This window comes from Poecilia formosa, unplaced genomic scaffold (assembly GCF_000485575.1).
Source record: "Poecilia formosa unplaced genomic scaffold, Poecilia_formosa-5.1.2 Scaffold623, whole genome shotgun sequence".
NCBI classification, from domain to species: domain Eukaryota; kingdom Metazoa; phylum Chordata; class Actinopteri; order Cyprinodontiformes; family Poeciliidae; genus Poecilia; species Poecilia formosa.
The window spans coordinates 67,262-84,443 of NW_006800562.1; the positions used below are offsets into that span (position 1 = coordinate 67,262).

The 17,182-nt window shown below is 37.4% G+C and overlaps 1 protein-coding gene across 4 annotated transcripts in view; it reads right to left on the reverse strand.

Annotated features, from left to right (window-relative positions):
- Positions 1-17,182, reverse strand: part of fbxo38 (F-box protein 38) — a 76,248-nt gene that overhangs the window by 37,080 nt on the left and 21,986 nt on the right. For all 4 annotated transcript variants that reach the window (XM_016665808.1, XM_007541668.2, XM_007541666.2 and 1 more), the window contains exons 3-10: positions 16,345-16,478; positions 15,037-15,200; positions 10,799-10,964; positions 8,743-9,018; positions 4,718-4,811; positions 3,799-3,929; positions 2,804-2,974; positions 2,567-2,709 (exon numbers count right to left, since the gene is read on the reverse strand). In XM_016665808.1, the coding sequence (XP_016521294.1) occupies positions 2,567-2,709; positions 2,804-2,974; positions 3,799-3,929; positions 4,718-4,811; positions 8,743-9,018; positions 10,799-10,964; positions 15,037-15,200; positions 16,345-16,478 (1,279 nt within the window). The remainder of the gene's footprint in view (positions 1-2,566; positions 2,710-2,803; positions 2,975-3,798; positions 3,930-4,717; positions 4,812-8,742; positions 9,019-10,798; positions 10,965-15,036; positions 15,201-16,344; positions 16,479-17,182) is intronic.

Here is a 17,182-nt window from a genome sequence, read left to right on the forward strand (position 1 = left end):
TCTATTCCAATTTTTGAAATCTGTTTCTGACTCCCTTTCTGTAATCACCTGGACCACACTACAGCTCTCTCCATTGACTGCTTTATTTGGGGTTCTCTCCAAAAACTAATTACTGTCACTCCATGATGCTGACCTTGTGGCCTTCCTCACGCTACTGGCTAGATGTATTATTCTGATGCATTGGAAGAATCCTCTCCCACCCTCACATTCTCACTGGATAAAAAAATGCCCTTTTGTTCATGAAACTGGACAAAATTAGGCAAACTCTCAACGGTTCTGAAATCACATCTTTAAGAATCTGGTCGCCGTTTTTGGACCAATGGTTCGTCTTTGACGCTTGATGTGACCCCACGAGTGGTGCTCCCCTCACTTCCCTGTTGTAACGATATACACCCTTTATCTAAGTCTTATAAGAATTTTAGTAGCACGGAATACATTAAGCCCTTTAGGTAACCCATTTTAGGTGTTTTCTGTCTAATTTATATTTTATTTACCTTCTGTAACCTACCCTAGGGTAGGTTACAGAAGGTAACCTACCCTAGGTTACCTTTTTAGTCATCTACTTTTTATCCATGTACTTATGAAAATAATTGCTGGGTTTTTGTTTGTGTGCCATGTTTTATTTTTGATTCTTGTTTTGTCATTTATTAGTTTGTGTTTATTCTCCCAAGCACTCTCAAGTATGACTTGAATGTCTATATATAGTGCTCATTGTTTTGTTAAAAATCTGAAGTAAATTTAAAAACAGAGATGCGCAACAAACAGGAGATTTAATTTACTGGTGCTAATGTGGCTTTAGTATCTTTCCATTTTGTGTGTGAGTTTTCAATAAGCCTCACAGAAACTGTTTTGGTTGCTCGAGTTTTATGGGACGAGTGAACAAAGCATTTGGTTTGATGCATCATATAATCAGGAAAAAAATAGAGCTGCGCAACCAGAGCTAACGCAATGGGTTTTAGACTCATGTGACTAGTTTGAGTGAAAGGAGGCGTGTGACCAGCACTGAGGTAAACTTCAGCTCTTCTAGCTTTAAATGCATCAACTATAAACCTCTCTTTTAGGAATAAATCTGCTCCACCAAGAAATGCTTAGCGTAACAGACACTGGTAACCTGGCTTTTAAGAAAATTAAGCGATTTTTAAAACAATTTTAGTGTTGTTTTTTTATTATTGTTATTATTATTATTATATTTTTCCTAAAAACAAAAACAAGCAATGCTTAGCCTGGCTGGGGGCTAGTGAAGTATGACGGGCTGCCAGGCTTATAATACACTGGGGGAAGCCCTGGACTACCACGGCTCCCCAACCATCAGATTTAGTACATTTTCTCCGGTAAACCCTGGTATTGATATCAGCAAGTACCTCAATTGAAATACTCGTAGTTGGTCTGAAAAAACCTAGCATCAGGACACCATGTATTGAGAACCACTAGTGTATAGTAACATGAAATTGACAGCATGGAAGCAANATCTACTTTTTATCCATGTACTTATGAAAATAATTGCTGGGTTTTTGTTTGTGTGCCATGTTTTATTTTTGATTCTTGTTTTGTCATTTATTAGTTTGTGTTTATTCTCCCAAGCACTCTCAAGTATGACTTGAATGTCTATATATAGTGCTCATTGTTTTGTTAAAAATCTGAAGTAAATTTAAAAACAGAGATGCGCAACAAACAGGAGATTTAATTTACTGGTGCTAATGTGGCTTTAGTATCTTTCCATTTTGTGTGTGAGTTTTCAATAAGCCTCACAGAAACTGTTTTGGTTGCTCGAGTTTTATGGGACGAGTGAACAAAGCATTTGGTTTGATGCATCATATAATCAGGAAAAAAATAGAGCTGCGCAACCAGAGCTAACGCAATGGGTTTTAGACTCATGTGACTAGTTTGAGTGAAAGGAGGCGTGTGACCAGCACTGAGGTAAACTTCAGCTCTTGTAGCTTTAAATGCACCAACTATAAACCTCTCTTTTAGGAATAAATCTGCTCCACCAAGAAATACTTAGCGTAACAGACACTGGTAACCTGGCTTTTAAGAAAATTAAGCGATTTTTAAAACAATTTTAGTGTTGTTTTTTTATTATTGTTATTATTATTATTATATTTTTCCTAAAAACAAAAACAAGCAATGCTTAGCCTGGCTGGGGGCTAGTGAAGTATGACGGGCTGCCAGGCTTATAATACACTGGGGGAAGCCCTGGACTACCACGGCTCCCCAACCATCAGATTTAGTACATTTTCTCCGGTAAACCCTGGTATTGATATCAGCAAGTACCTCAATTGAAATACTCGTAGTTGGTCTGAAAAAACCTAGCATCAGGACACCATGTATTGAGAACCACTAGTGTATAGTAACATGAAATTGACAGCATGGAAGCAACAGGAAAAAACACCAGCAGTTGACTTTACTATCTGATATATTGATAACATAAACGAAAACTTTGGTGTCTCTAATACAGGCATTCCTCACCCTAAAAATTTGAGTAATTTGCTTACTTTTCTTTTTTACATAACTAGAAAACCCCAATGCTTAAAGAAATGGATGATGTGAGGGAGAGTGTCTAAAATACCTTAGGTGGCTCTCTGAACATTTGGTCCAAGCAGATGAACTCCAAACTGGGAAGTAACTCTACAAAGTGGCAGAAAGATTCCAATTTGATAGCATGACAACGAACTAAGGTCAGGTCAACAAGACGGCTCCATCTGGAGTGATCTGAGGATGACGGTAGCAGAAGACACATCTGCAGTTCCACATAGAGACTAAACAGAAGACTTTAATATGTCAGCATAAAAAAGAAGAGGTTTACCTGTGATCCACTGATGAGGGTTATGAAGGTGAGGACAGTTGTAGATAAGCAGATATTTAATATTAGTGAACACCTCATTTACCACCTTGATACCGATATCCGTGATGATGCCAGGGTTCTCAATAACATCAGCTAGGCCATATTTCACCAGCTCCAAGTGACTCATCTTACCTGCATTAGCAAAACAGCAGAACATTTACCTGTTTTCATCAAGTTTATTATATAGAAGATATTTATAAATACATTTTTATTTTATGGCACATACATTAATTATACAGTTGCCATCAAAATAGGTTGCTCTTGAAAATGAGACTTCAAAACTTAATGATATTAACTCATTAAAAGGTGAGAAAAAAAACAGACTAGCCAACTAAATCCCTACTTAGCACAAATCTAGAGAAAAGTCTTGTTTGCTAGTGCCCCAGAACCGAAAATAAAACGGTGTGTGTATATAAAAACCTTGTCATCTATGTTTTTAATAGCGCATTAAAGAACTTTAGTTTCCACTCATTGAGTTACAATAACATTTAATTTCACTTTGGGATTAATAAAGTATATTTGAATTTGAAAAATGTGAACATTAGAGTGCATTTACGCTAACAGACACAGGCCTTTTTACTGGATAAAAACTATGTAGAAGTATGTTTAGACGTCTACAAGCCAATCAGAGTGGGAGGAGATATGATCCATGTAAGTGTTAACAGCAATATCACCAGGATATTGATATTGATACCTGGATATTGATACATGGATATCTTACATATCCATGTAAGATATGGATCATATCTTACATGGAGATATGATCCATGTAAGTGTTAACAGCAATATCACCAGGAGTATTTATTGACTCCTCAAATAACTAATCAGTCAGAGTAAACAATGAAACAAAAACAGGTTGAATGCAGCATGCTTATAATAGCCACCACAAAACAAAATTTATGTTAGGCATGCTGACTCAACCACATTATTTTCTAAGCTTTATGAGGAGTACAAACATTGTAGAAGAAAATCATCCACATATCCCAAATGGAGCGTCTCAAACTGGGGGAACTCAAGTTCGGCCATTTTGAGAGCTGAGAAAACTCCATCTTTAGTAAGTGAAGGCTGGATTCGCAGTTCATGAAGCCTGTAAAATACAAATGGGATAGAATTAAACATCAACTTATTAAAATGTTAAAATAATATTCTCAGTAAATCAACAATCTAAAATGTTAATGTTGAGGACTATTATGAGGTTCGAGCAGCAATTGTGGTGTGAAGGACTATTTTATGTGCCATGTTACTCTAGTATTTAAAGACACACACAATTAAAATTAGAAAGAAAAACGGATATAAAAGAGAAGCACCAGAATAAATAGCATAGAGAAGGTATGTGAACCTTATGTGCTTAATAAGAATGAAACACCAGCTCACTTAAACTGAATTCAGAACAGAGCAATTGACCTCTAACCAAAAGTTGATCAAACATGTGAAGTTTGAATTTGCCTATTTAAACAGCCTCATTTGTTTATTTAACCTCTTTAATCAAAAGGCATTTTAAAAATAGATAAAAGAATATAACTCATTCTGAGCCATAAGCTAAGTCCTTGTGTTGCTCCTACTGCAGTGTGTGATTGTTTACATTTGTGTTGCTGCACATGAAATATCTGACTGTCCCCAAGACATTTGTGGGAAATGACGGAATTTGTCAGGAGAAATGCAGGAAATCGGTACTCTTGAGAATTAAATTTCAATCCTCAAGAGAGCACACAAATTCTGAGCAGCTCACAGAACATGCGCAGTTTGCCAGAGTATGAGAGACTGTCGATCTAAACAAAAACATAACAGGTCAACAGATATTCTCTCCCAGAATTAAACTCCATAATGATTAGCTGAATGAATATATAAAAAGTATTAGCATAAACGGCTGAGCACCTGCGGGCAGCAGTGATAATGAGGTAGCCCAAGTCCACTTCCAAGGCATTCTTGCAAGCTCCAAACACAATGGTGTGAAGGTTTCTAAATCCTCCTAAGAAAACACAAAAACGACTTAAAGACAACGTGACCATTTTATACTTGATGAATAAATTGTGTAGAAAATACCAAGGAAGTTTAAAAAACAAAAATATTAAAAGATACACATAAATACATAAAAAAATAAGTGACTAATAAATAAAACTGAAAATCATAAAACATAATGAATAAATCAGGTAGTTATTCCATAGGTAATTTAATAAAGAAGCCAATTAAAAGAGATGTACACATTCATGTCTCACAGTATAATTTAATTACTGACAACAGTTACACAGTCTTTTAATAACTATATTTTGTAAATTTAGTCACATGGTTATTATTTCTGTATTTATTTTAAACTATGGCCAGATAGATCCCCTACAGTCATAAGCTATCTCTGCATTATGCTGCTATAAGTATTGGATGCCAGCAGACATAATGACTACTTTTCTTCACTTTGTTGCTCTCTAATTTTATTATTTGAGGTTAATTCAGCTTTTAACTTTATGTTCTGTGTCTGTTTTTCTCTCTAAAGAAACTAAATCTGGTCTGGTATTCTTCTTAGCTGTGGCATCTTCCAGAAGGGAACGTCGTTTCAGCTACTGCTACAAATGATATACGTTTTCCTTTTATTGATGATAACCCCGTCTTTCAGTGATTAGCCCTTTGGCTCTCCGAGAAGATAGCTTTTGCTGGGACAAACGTTATACGTTCTTTTATCTTACAGACTTGAGAAATGAGGTTTTTTTCTCCATTATTTGTCTTCTTAAATCTGAAGCAATGGCTGGTCACACTGAGCCAGGTTCTGCTCTTCCTGTTAAAAGTTTTTCTTTTCAATCTTGATACATCTATGCACTGTATGAGGAATTGCTGCAATGTCAAAATTATATTACATCACAGTGCCTTGTGAAAGTATTCGGCCCCCTTGAACTTTTCAACCTTTTGCTGCTTTTCAGGCTTTAAACATAAAGATCTAAAATTGTTATTATTTTGTGAAGAATCAACAAGTGGGACACAATCGTGAGGTGGAACAAAGTTTATTGGATATTTTATTTTTAACTTTTTTAACAAATAAAAAAACTGCAAAGTGGGGTGTGCAATATTATTGGGCCCCTTTACTTTCAGTGCAGCAAACTCACTCCAGAAGTTCAGTTTGGATCTCTGAATGATCCAGTGTGGTCCTAAATGACTGATGATAAGTAGAATCCACCTGTGTTTTAATCAAGTCCCCTATAAATGCACCCGCTCTGTGATGGTCTCAGAGTTGTGTTTAAAGCGCAGAGAGCATCAAGATAGTGGTCCAAGATACTGTTGTGGAGAAGTTTAAAGTCGGATTTGGATACAAAAAGATTTCCCAAGCTTTAAACATCTCAAGGAGCACTGAGCAAGCAATCATATTGAAATGGGAGGAGTATCAGACCAGATCTACCAAGACCCGGCCGTCCCTCTAAACTTTCACCTCGAACAAGGAGAAGACTGATCAGAGACGCAGCCAAGAGGCCCAGGATCACTCTGGATGAACTGCAGAGATCTACAGCTGAGGTGGGAGAGTCTGTCCATAGGACAACAATCAGTCGTACACAAATCTGGCCTTTATGGAAAAGTGGCAAGAAGAAAGCCATTTCTCAAAGATATCCATAAAAAGTTTTGTTTAAAGTTTGCCACAAGCCACCTGGGAGACACAGCAAACAAGTGGAAGAAGGAGTTCTGCTCAGATGAAACCAAAATCAAACTTTTTGGCCACAATGCAAAATGATATGTTTGGCATAAAAGCAACACAGCTCATCACCCTAACACACCATCCATACTGTCAAACATGGTGGTGGCAGCATCATGGTTTGGGCCTGCTTTTCTTCAGCAGGGACAGAGAGATAAACACTCAGACTGAGATGATACAGGACCTGAGCAGCAGACTGGGTGCGATCCTGGAACAGGACCGTGGCCGGGCAGCAGATCTCGGACTCAGAATGGATATGGTGTGACCTTGGAGAACGTTGTTCGCTCGGATCAGGTGGGAGACCCTAAATTTGGCTGTTTGGATTTGCCAATGAGAAGCACCAGCGAGACTTTCAAGGCAGGCAGTAAACTGATGTCAGCCTGACCTAAACAAATTTCTGCTATTGGAATCTGGCTCCCCGGGCTGGGCTTGGCTGGCCAGCTATCCTCCCCTGGTCGTTATGTCTAAAGAAGGCTCTGTTCTGCTGCCCCCCCTCCCTGAGGACATCTGTGGCCCTGAACTGATAAGCTGGTGGTGAACTCCGACATCATCCTCACAATCACAGACAATCGCGTGCTTAAGTTAGGGTTCATGGTCTGACACACACACATAACTCACATGAGACCCATTTGCACGTCACACCTCCTCCTCATACCCGGCTTGTTTTGTCTATATGTGTTTATATGAGCTTATGTGCCGAGGTTGTTTTTCTTCATCTCAAACTCTGCCCTGCAAAGAGCAGAGTGTGAGACAGGCTGTTTTTTTCCCTCTCCTTATCTGATGTTTTTCTTATTTTTCCTATTTCCTCTGCAAGGCGGCATCTATCGGGCTGCAAGGCCTCAGCCAACTATCCCCATTCTCCCACTACTCCTACAAAACTGATGCATACCCCAAGCGACTTGGAGCTGTAATCGCAGCAAACGGTGGCGCTACAAAGTATTAACACAAGGGGGCCGAATATTGCATGCCCCACTTTGCAGTTTTTTATTTATTAAAAGTTTATAATATTCAATAAACTTCCTTACACCTCACGATTGTGCCCCCCTTGTTGATTCTTCACAAAATAATAATAAAAAAAAATATATATATATATATATATACATATATATATATATATATATATATATATATATATATATATATATATATACAGAGTGATCTTGGTCTCATCAGACCACATGACCTGGTTCCAGTAATCCATGTCTTTTGTTGACATGTCTTCAGCAAACCGTTTGTGGGCTTTCTTGTGTACAGACGTCAGAAGAGGCTTCCTTCTGGGGTGACAGCCAGGTAGTCCAATCTGATGTAGTGTGCTGCGAATTGTCTGAGCAATGATAGGCTGGCCTTCCACCTCTTCAATCTCTGCAGCAATCTGACAGAACCTGTCTTTCAAAGACAGCATTTTGATGTGACACTGAGCTTCTTTGGATGACCAATGCAACGTCTGTTCTGAGTTTACCCTACTCTTTTAGAAAGGTGCAGGTCAGTTTTAGGGTGTTAGCAACCCTCTTGTGGCCTTGGCCATCTTCATGTAGCGCAACAATTCATCTTTTAAGATCCTCAGAGAGTTCTTTGCCATGAGGTTCCATGTTGGACCTTCCAGTGACCAGTATGAGAGTGTGTGAGAGCTGTACTACAAAATTTAACACACCTGCTCCCTATGAACACCTTAGACCTAGTAACACTAACTAGTCTCATGACATTTTGGAGGAAAAATGACAAGCAGTGCTCAATTCGGACATTTAGGGGAGTAGTCTCTTAGGGGTGTACTCACTTTTGCTGTCGGTGGTTTACACATTAATGGTTGCATATAGAGTTATTTTGAGGGAAGAATAAATTTACACGTTATAGAAGTTGCATGCAGATTACTTTTCATTGTATCAAAGTGTCATTTTGTCAGATGATTAATGCTGGTTCTGATTGGCTGTTTCTGACTGAGCTGAGTAATTCTGCAAAACGCAGGGAGGAGGCAGAGGAGATTGATCAATTTTTTTCAGAGATTATCTGCCTTATGTTAGGACATAGCAAATGTAAATGCATATATAAGGTCTCTCTTTCTGTTGCTTTAGTCACATGCTGCACTTTTAAGACTTTCAGTGTGAGTTCACTCACAGAAACGGCACCAAATACTGTCCCTTCAACATGGATCAATTTAGAATGTACTTAACTGAATGGGAATTGAATGCCTGTCTGTACAATAGACAATCATTTGACTATTATAATGTCTTACCTGACCTCCAGCTATCCTCCACCACATGTTGGATAAGGCCTCCCAGGAAAGGAACCCTCACCAGCTCCAGTTGCTCCAAGTTCCGGGCTGATGCTAAGCCCGTAACCAGTGGAACATATTTCAAGGAATTGGTTGGCCCTGCACAATTCCTCATCACAAAAGATCTCAGGTTCACACACAAAAAGTCCTTAAATGGTTGTGGCTTGGTGAGACGGACCCACTTCAGGTAAAGGTGTCGTAGCATAGACACACATGGAATCTCTGGGACATTCACACCTGCAAAAGTCATTTGAATTAAATGCAGCTGTAGCACTTTAAAATGGGAGCTGAAAATGTCTTGTGAAAAAATAGAATTGCGTATTCATTTCAGAGACAGACAAAAAAAAACATCATCAACATTAGCGAGACCCTGTCAGTCATGTCCTGCACCAGGGGTCAGCAACCCGCGGCTCTTTAGCGCCGCCCTAGTGGCTCTCTAGAGCTTTTTCAAAAATGTTTGAAAATGGAAAAAGATGGAGTGGGAAATATATTTTTTGTTTTAATATGGTTTCAGTGGGAGGACAAACATGACACAATCATTCTTAACGCTTTCCAATGCTATAAAAATGTGTAGAGTAACAAAAATTTGCGAAAAAGCCTGTGACGCATTTCTTTCAGCAGGGCGGGGTGCGAGGCAGGGGGCTGTTTGTAAACAAACCAACGGGTGTGTGGTGGGCCATGGATAGCAAAGGGGAGAAGAGAAAAATAGCTGAGGAGATTTTCTACAATTCTTGGACCGAATCATTTGCATTCGTTGCCAATGCAGAAGGATTACCTGAACGCTTGCTCTGCAGAGAGAAGTTGTCAAATAACAAAAAGAGTACCATACTTTCCAGACTATAGAGCGCACCTTACTATAAGCCGCACCTACAAATAAAAAAAATAAATAAACTGAAAACGTACATATATAAGCCGCACCAGACTATAAGCCGCATGGTTCAAAGTGTGGGGAAAAGTAGCAGTTTACAGTCCGAAAAATATGGAAAGACATTTCCAGGGAAGGCGGTACATTAGCTGCCGCATCAAGATTAAAGTTGCATCTTACATGCTCGATGTTGAGAAGCTGTCCAGTAATGTCCGTAAACAGAAGTCACATTAAACACGTGTTTAAAAACACGAGTTTAATGTGTTTAAGTCACAAACGCGTAACAACACAATCCTGTCTTAGGCACATATATTTAGTAACAAAGTGGTTGTTTTTATAAACTCATTAGTGATTTTTGTCAGTATATATTTAGAATGACACTTAGCGATATCATTGTGTTTTGTTGCTCAGGTCTGGGGATGGTTGCGTGTCAAAAGAGAAGAGGATATGTTATACCATTGCACTGACTTGCTTGGCATTTGCACAGAAATCAAACTTAAAGTTTAATTTTATATACTTTATCTTTTAAAAAGGCTACTGCTTTATTTTTATAACTGCAGGTTGCGTTTTATTGCACTCCGTTTGTTGCCCAGATAAGGGACACGTTATGCACGTTCTGTTTTGTTGTTTTTTCGATCACACACTTTGGTGATTATTTACAAAGAGCGGTCGTTATGTAAACTGCATTTGGGAGCAGATTTTCAGAGTTCCAAAAAGAAAAAAAAAAGACCTTTTTCCTGTCGATCTTCATAATAAAAATGTACATCGTACAACAGAGTAGTCACGTGGTGCGTCATTCCTTCCAGGACGCACTGCAGGGAAAATAGACATTTAATCATGAAAGCTAATTATGTATACACTTAGTCATTTTGATGATGGGCTAATATAAACACAGTTTTGCTTTCATTATAAGCCTTATACAAGGCTTTTAATTTTTTGCGGCTCCAGACAGATTTGTTTTTTGATTGTTTTTGGCCCATTATGGCTCTTCCAACATTTTGGGTTGCCAACCCCTGTCCTGGACTGTGGGAGGAGTACTAGGAGGCAACTCATGCATGCTGCAAGGTAACAGAGCTACCAACTGCACCACTAATGTATATAATTCATATAAAAGACATGTCATGTCTCTTTTGGGTATTGTACCCCACTCACCCACAAGGTGTAATGTCTGGAGTTTTGCAGTTACAGGGATGGTAAGTTTATTTTCAGCAGGAATTGGAAAAGCCCCATTTCGGTTGCGAAACTTTCCCAGAATGTGAACCTGAGGCATGTAGTTCCAAATAGCTTCCACTAGCTCTAGATGAGAAGTCTCAAGGCCCTAAAACAAAATAATAATCAATGTTTATTTATAGCACTTGTCATACAGTTGGGTGTAACACGAAGTGCTTTAGACAGGTTAAAAACAGAAAGGAGGACAATTACCAAAACACTTTATTGTGTCATTGTGACTAAATAAATAAATAAATAAACACATAAGGCAACAATGAATTAATAGAATAGAACAGAAATATGCTTTATTGTCCCACAGTGGGTAAATTAGGGAGTAGCACCTAATACTACTGTTCCAACAGTAGGAACAGGAATAACAGGAATCCTCAAATCCAGGCCTTGAGGCCCTTGTCCTTGGTCCAACACACCTGAATTAAATGGCTAAATTACCTGCTCAGTATGCAATCAAGTTCTCCATGTTGTCTTCAAAGCCTGGATTTGAGAATCCCTCCCATAAAATAAAATATATTTCTGGAATTTAAATAAAACTACAAAATTTGGATTTTGACAGAAAAATGCATTTCAAAACAAATGTAAAAAAATAAAATAAAATAAAATAAAATCAGCTGTTAACTAAATTTTTGGGTGAAAATTGAATTTAACTGCAGAAGATTTGCAGAAATGTACAAAATGGGCAGAAGCAGCAGAAGAAACCTAAACACATAAAGAAAACCTATTAAAGAGGAGATAAAACTCTCAGTCAATCCAAAAGTCCCACTCAGATTATTTGACATTGGTGCAGAACACTGCTTTCAAAGAATAAATTGCTGTACAGTTACAGCAATTTATAGCGTAAAATGAGCTAAATAGCTAAAGCTAACAAAAATACTATTGATATCATCTAGGCTAGCACTAGCATGTTGACCTAACATATTCTATATAATGTGGAAAAATCAAAGTAAAAGCTAAAAAATAGCTAAAAAGTTAAAGCTAGCTAAAATACTCATGACAGCAACAACTAACATGCTGACCTGCAATAACAGCATGTCACTGTAAAAACCTCATCTGCCTGCTCCATGTCCATCTATCAGGCTTACAAAGCCCTACATAATGAAGTCTATGAAACAACAGTATTAAAAGAAATCACTGTTCTCCTGGTAGAGGCGAGTCACAAAATGGCTGCTGTTTTTTCTTTTTTAAATCTGGTACCAATGTTATTTAAGCAGTGTTTCACTTCCATTAGTCATAAGGAGAGTTTCAAATAGCTCTTTGAAGATAGTAGCATTGATTAGATTAACTTTTACCTTAAAAGATAGCATGTTAAAGAGGCAGTGTCCTCACAAGGGCTTTACATATACTGGCATGTGTTGGAGAGCTGCAGGAGGGGAAGACACCAGTCCACCAGTTCAATAAAGAACTTTATAGCAGCCACCGATAACGCTGAATGCCTGTTGATATCTCAGGAACCGTAAAGGCTTTGGATATCATTAATCTATATTTTTTTTCTAAACGAATTAGGGAATGTTCCTGTCCTATTCAAAATTTTTCAAAATATTATATTGAAGGCATAAAACTGTGTCAAAAACATTGATAAAATGGACAGACACTAAAAATTCTTCACTAGGTTGCAAACTATGCCCTCTAAACTTGGAAAATATAAAGGGCCATTGATATACTTGCACCGTAAGAATCAGAAAGGATCAGTGAATAATCATGCTTGTTTCATGTGTGTATCACATTTTATATAGGAGCTGTGAGTATGTAAAAATATGTATAATTTTAGAAGTTTATAATTTGAGCTCTTTCAGTAAAATGCTGATTTAGTGTACTGGAACAGATAAAATTTTATGGAAAAACTTGAACAGGTATCAAAATAACTGTATCAGGAGCCCCAGGAAGGTCTCAAGAGAAACTCATATCAGCCATATGGGTCTGTGTGGCATCATTTAGGAAATGTCTAGGGCTGAAACGATTCCTCAAGTGATTCGAGTACCTCGATTATTAAAATTCCTCAAGGAAAATTTATCTGCCTCAAGGCTTCGTTGCATAGCGCTCTCACTTCCACCTGAGTTGTTGATGAAAGCTAAGTGTTGGCAGCATAACGTCCAGTTTTCAAGTTCGGCCTGAGAGGATTTTATTGATTGATGATAATGTCTGAGTCTTTGTCGTTTTTTGGGGGACCAATAAGCATCCTTAAAATGACTGGCGCGACGCTTGGCGTACAGCAGCTCTTCTCCTCCCGGAGCTGCTGCTTGGTGGCCAGTTCAGAGCGAACGGTGGGGACGAGCGCTCAAGATGTATTTATACAGGTGAGTGGATAGACTGAAGACAGCGGGCAGCTGCGCATTATCTGATTAACACAAGTGTAGGTTTACGGACGAACCGCAAAATAAATTTCATATCATCCCCATGGCCACTAATGGGGGGTGATGCGTGTCATGGCGGCACGTAGCTGGTAGATGCGTTTCTGTGTGTGATGAACGAAGGTGTCGAATCCCGTCAAAAACATGAACACAAAAGCTATAAATATCTGGGCAAGGTGAGAGTTCACCTATTAAACTGACTGAAGATGAATACATAGACGACAAACAAAAACTGGAGTTTAGACGTTTTTATAAGTGTATTTGTGAGCCTGCCTTTTTATTATTAAATTGAATATAATTTCAGATTCTTATATAACTTTTCTTCAGGTTAACTTAGAAAGTGAGCTGTTATTGTTACAAGTTAATTTTCTAAACTACAGAAAAGTAACTGTTAGAGAAGCTCAAATGTGGAAAAATTGGACTGATGTTGATATCCGATAGCAATTTTGCTATTATGTTAGTTATACCAATGTTTTATTTAATTTAATTTTTTATCCGATTACTCAATTAAGCGCAAGAATAATCGATAAATTACTCAATTACTAAAATATTAGTTTACAACAGCCCTAGAAATGACGTTACAAAAACAGGTCAGATCAAAGCTGTGTTGCTGATTTTTCCTCTCTCACAATATATAGCATCCTATTCCCAATTTGGTGACACCGGCATTGATTTCCCAGAAAACTGCAAGTCCCACATCAATGAGAGTTGAGCTGTTTAGAGAGGAGCAGAATTTTCAAAAAAGTTAGAGTGGCTGAATTATTAAGAGAATTATGAATTATTGGTTGCTTTATAACAATAATGCAACCGAAAAATTGAAGAGTGATGTTATGAAATCCATAAAAAGATATGAAAAAGTTGAATCATCTGGTTGCCTTCCATACTTTTCCACCCTGCTGAGTAAATTGGCTGAGTATAGGGCAACACCTTCAGCCTTCAACATTTCAATTTCCTTGCAGTTTCTAGTATCTTTTAGGGGGTTCCATGAATGTCCATTGATTTTATAACATTGTATAAATATCTTTGCATCAACATAGATGAAAATGTAACTTTTAAGCCCCACAATAAAAATTTTCTTACAAAAAACTTAAGTTAAAATTAGGTTTTTTTTTGTTTGTTTTTTTAATTGAGAGTTATTTCTCAAAAAAAAAAAAAAGCCAAGTGGCATCTTGTTTCTGCCACTTTTATGAGCATTCTAGACTATGGCGATATTGTGTAAATGAAAGCCTCTGCCAGCTCATTATATCTGTTGGTCACTGTCTATCATGGAGTGATTACATTGGTCACACGAATCAAAGCCCTCACTCACTATTGCACTTTGTATGCTTTAGTTAAATCAAATTCCTGCTTAAGCTGCCGAGGTAATTTCCCAGTGAAAGCAGAACACTTTTGTTCTTTTTTGTCCCATCCAGCTCTTTCTGCAAGTGTTTGTCAGTGAGGAAGCTGAAAAAAAGAATTACCTCAGCTTTACTTACAAGAAATTCTCATCCGAGTGTTATCTCTGAGCTGAACTAGCGTTTGGTGCCGCTGAACTACTCTTGAGGCTTGTGGGATTTCCCCTGCTGGAGTGAAGCGAAATGCTGGTCTTGTACTGCTTCTCAAAGTAAATAGTTTAGTGAGATCGCTGTTAATTTTAATTCTGGCTGTAGCTCTGTAGGCCCAACAATGAAATTGCTGCAATAACTTTTTGTAATTGCAAGAATTGCCAGAGCAGTGACAAGCACTCTTTTCCATTTTAATGTCACAAGGTCAAGCAACAAACCCATAAAAATAAATCACCAAGGTGAATGTTTATGAAGATACATTGCTCACACTTACCAGCAGATTAGGACATGCTTGTAGTGCCTCCAGTACTCCAGGAATACTGAAAGCTTCATAACCTCTGACACGTCTCCTTTCCAGGTACCGAGGGTGGAGACCATAAAGCTGTTCCAAGTCAGGCATCTTCTTCAACAGAATCAAGAAGCTTCTATCTGTAAAACCTAAGAATTAAAACATAATCAACTAATGAATTGTTTATGAAAGGTAAGAGGGCTCAATAAAGCACTACAACATGTTCCAGTGAACCTTTAGATTTCTTGGAATAGGACAGAGCAACAAATCACAATTTTTGATTTTGGCTCTAGATTATACAAACATGAACCGACTGTGTTTCAGATTAAATTTATACCACAAAGACTGGTGACTCACACATAAAATCCTGTAGAATGAAAAATCTTTTTACATTGATTTATTCTTTTAATCATTGGAATAAGTGTACAAACAGGCAGTTTGCTTGAGGCAAAACAATGTATCCCTTGGAACATAAAGGGAATTCAAATAGCTTGTTCCGACCCACCCATCCCACCTAGACCTTTACAACACCAACCCTATCAGCATGATAGAATCAATATCCAAAATAATAATATTCCACAACGCATTATTGACACATTCGCGAGACAAACACATTTTCTTTTTTTAAGAAAAAACATCTACTACAATTTCAGCAAAGACATCATAGTTTGTGTCTTTGCTAAAACAATGCCCACACACTCGGGCACCATTACCACCCAACACAAAATGTACAAAAAAAATATACAACATCATCCACAGTCATTATTTAAAGGCACACGATTATGAAGAAACTGGTCCTGAAACACTTGCTTCTGAAGTGTAGAAATGTCTTAAAATATTTGTAGAGTTATAAGATACTTAGCTGGAGTGGGGATAGTTCACTCCTTATTTTGAGCACAATAAATTGTTAACTCACAGCAAAATGCATTCAGTTGAAATATAACCCATGCAAATGAGTTAAAGAACTTCAGAAAATAATGGGTTTAAATTTGATGCATTGAGTTTAATCCTGTGACAAAAGTTATTTGTTTTTACATACCAAATAACTGGTATGTAACAGCAGTTATTACATAGCAAGTTATTGAATACTTTCAATAACTTGAGTATATAATAGAAAATATTTTCACTATTTTCAATTGAAAATAATAATTCAGGTTATTCTTTGAGTTATTTTTGTCACCACTTTGTGGCTTGACATGGGTAATAAAGAAAATCTACAAAGTTGGAAAATTTTAAATGGTTTAAATTATTTGTTATGAATGAAATTGAATGTTTTGTCAAAAGGGCTCTTACCTGAAGGCATGTACTCCCACCAGCAACCAGCACAAAGATCCACTATTTTGATTACTCTCAGGTACAAACTTACAGCTTCTCGAAGCTTTCGAGACAAACACTCCATACACACGATGTCCTTCATGGGAAGGTACCTAAAATAAAAAGAGAAGGTTCTTAAAATATTTGCAATTTTAGGTTAGATCACATATATGGTAGAGTTGGATCAATTAAAAAACAGTCCAACCTTTTATTTACATAACGCCAATTCACAAAATACAACATATACAGACATCTTCCATGTAAATTACTTGCATTTGGAATCGAATGTACTTTCTGTATATACAGAGACGGAGACAAAAATCAGAGACAGTGAGAAAGACAGAGAGAGACAAAGATAGAGTTGAGTTTAAAATTGCCTTTATTTCACTCTCACACACACCTTTATTTGGTTGTCTGTCAGTGTCAGACAACCAAAAACAAGCGTCAATAAAATAAAATCAAAATGGAAAAAAATAAAGATGCTTCATCCAACACAAAACATCGATATCCCACTTGCTTAAAAAGTCATCAATATTCTTTGTCAATTTAAAAAACTCAAATTGCACACAAATTAGAGCAATTACCAGTCTGAAATAAAACATAAATGTCATCTATTTGATATTTATTTTGTTTCTTCTCAACCATATTGCCAGTTTTGGAGTCCCAGAAATAAAATGTCAAAAATGTGAATAGATTTCTTACTTCATAGTTTCCCCCAGTGTATTATAAGCCTGGTGGCCCACCATTCTTTACTAGCCCTCCTACCAGGCTAAGTGTTGATTGTTTAATGTTTTTAGGAAAATAATAATAATATATA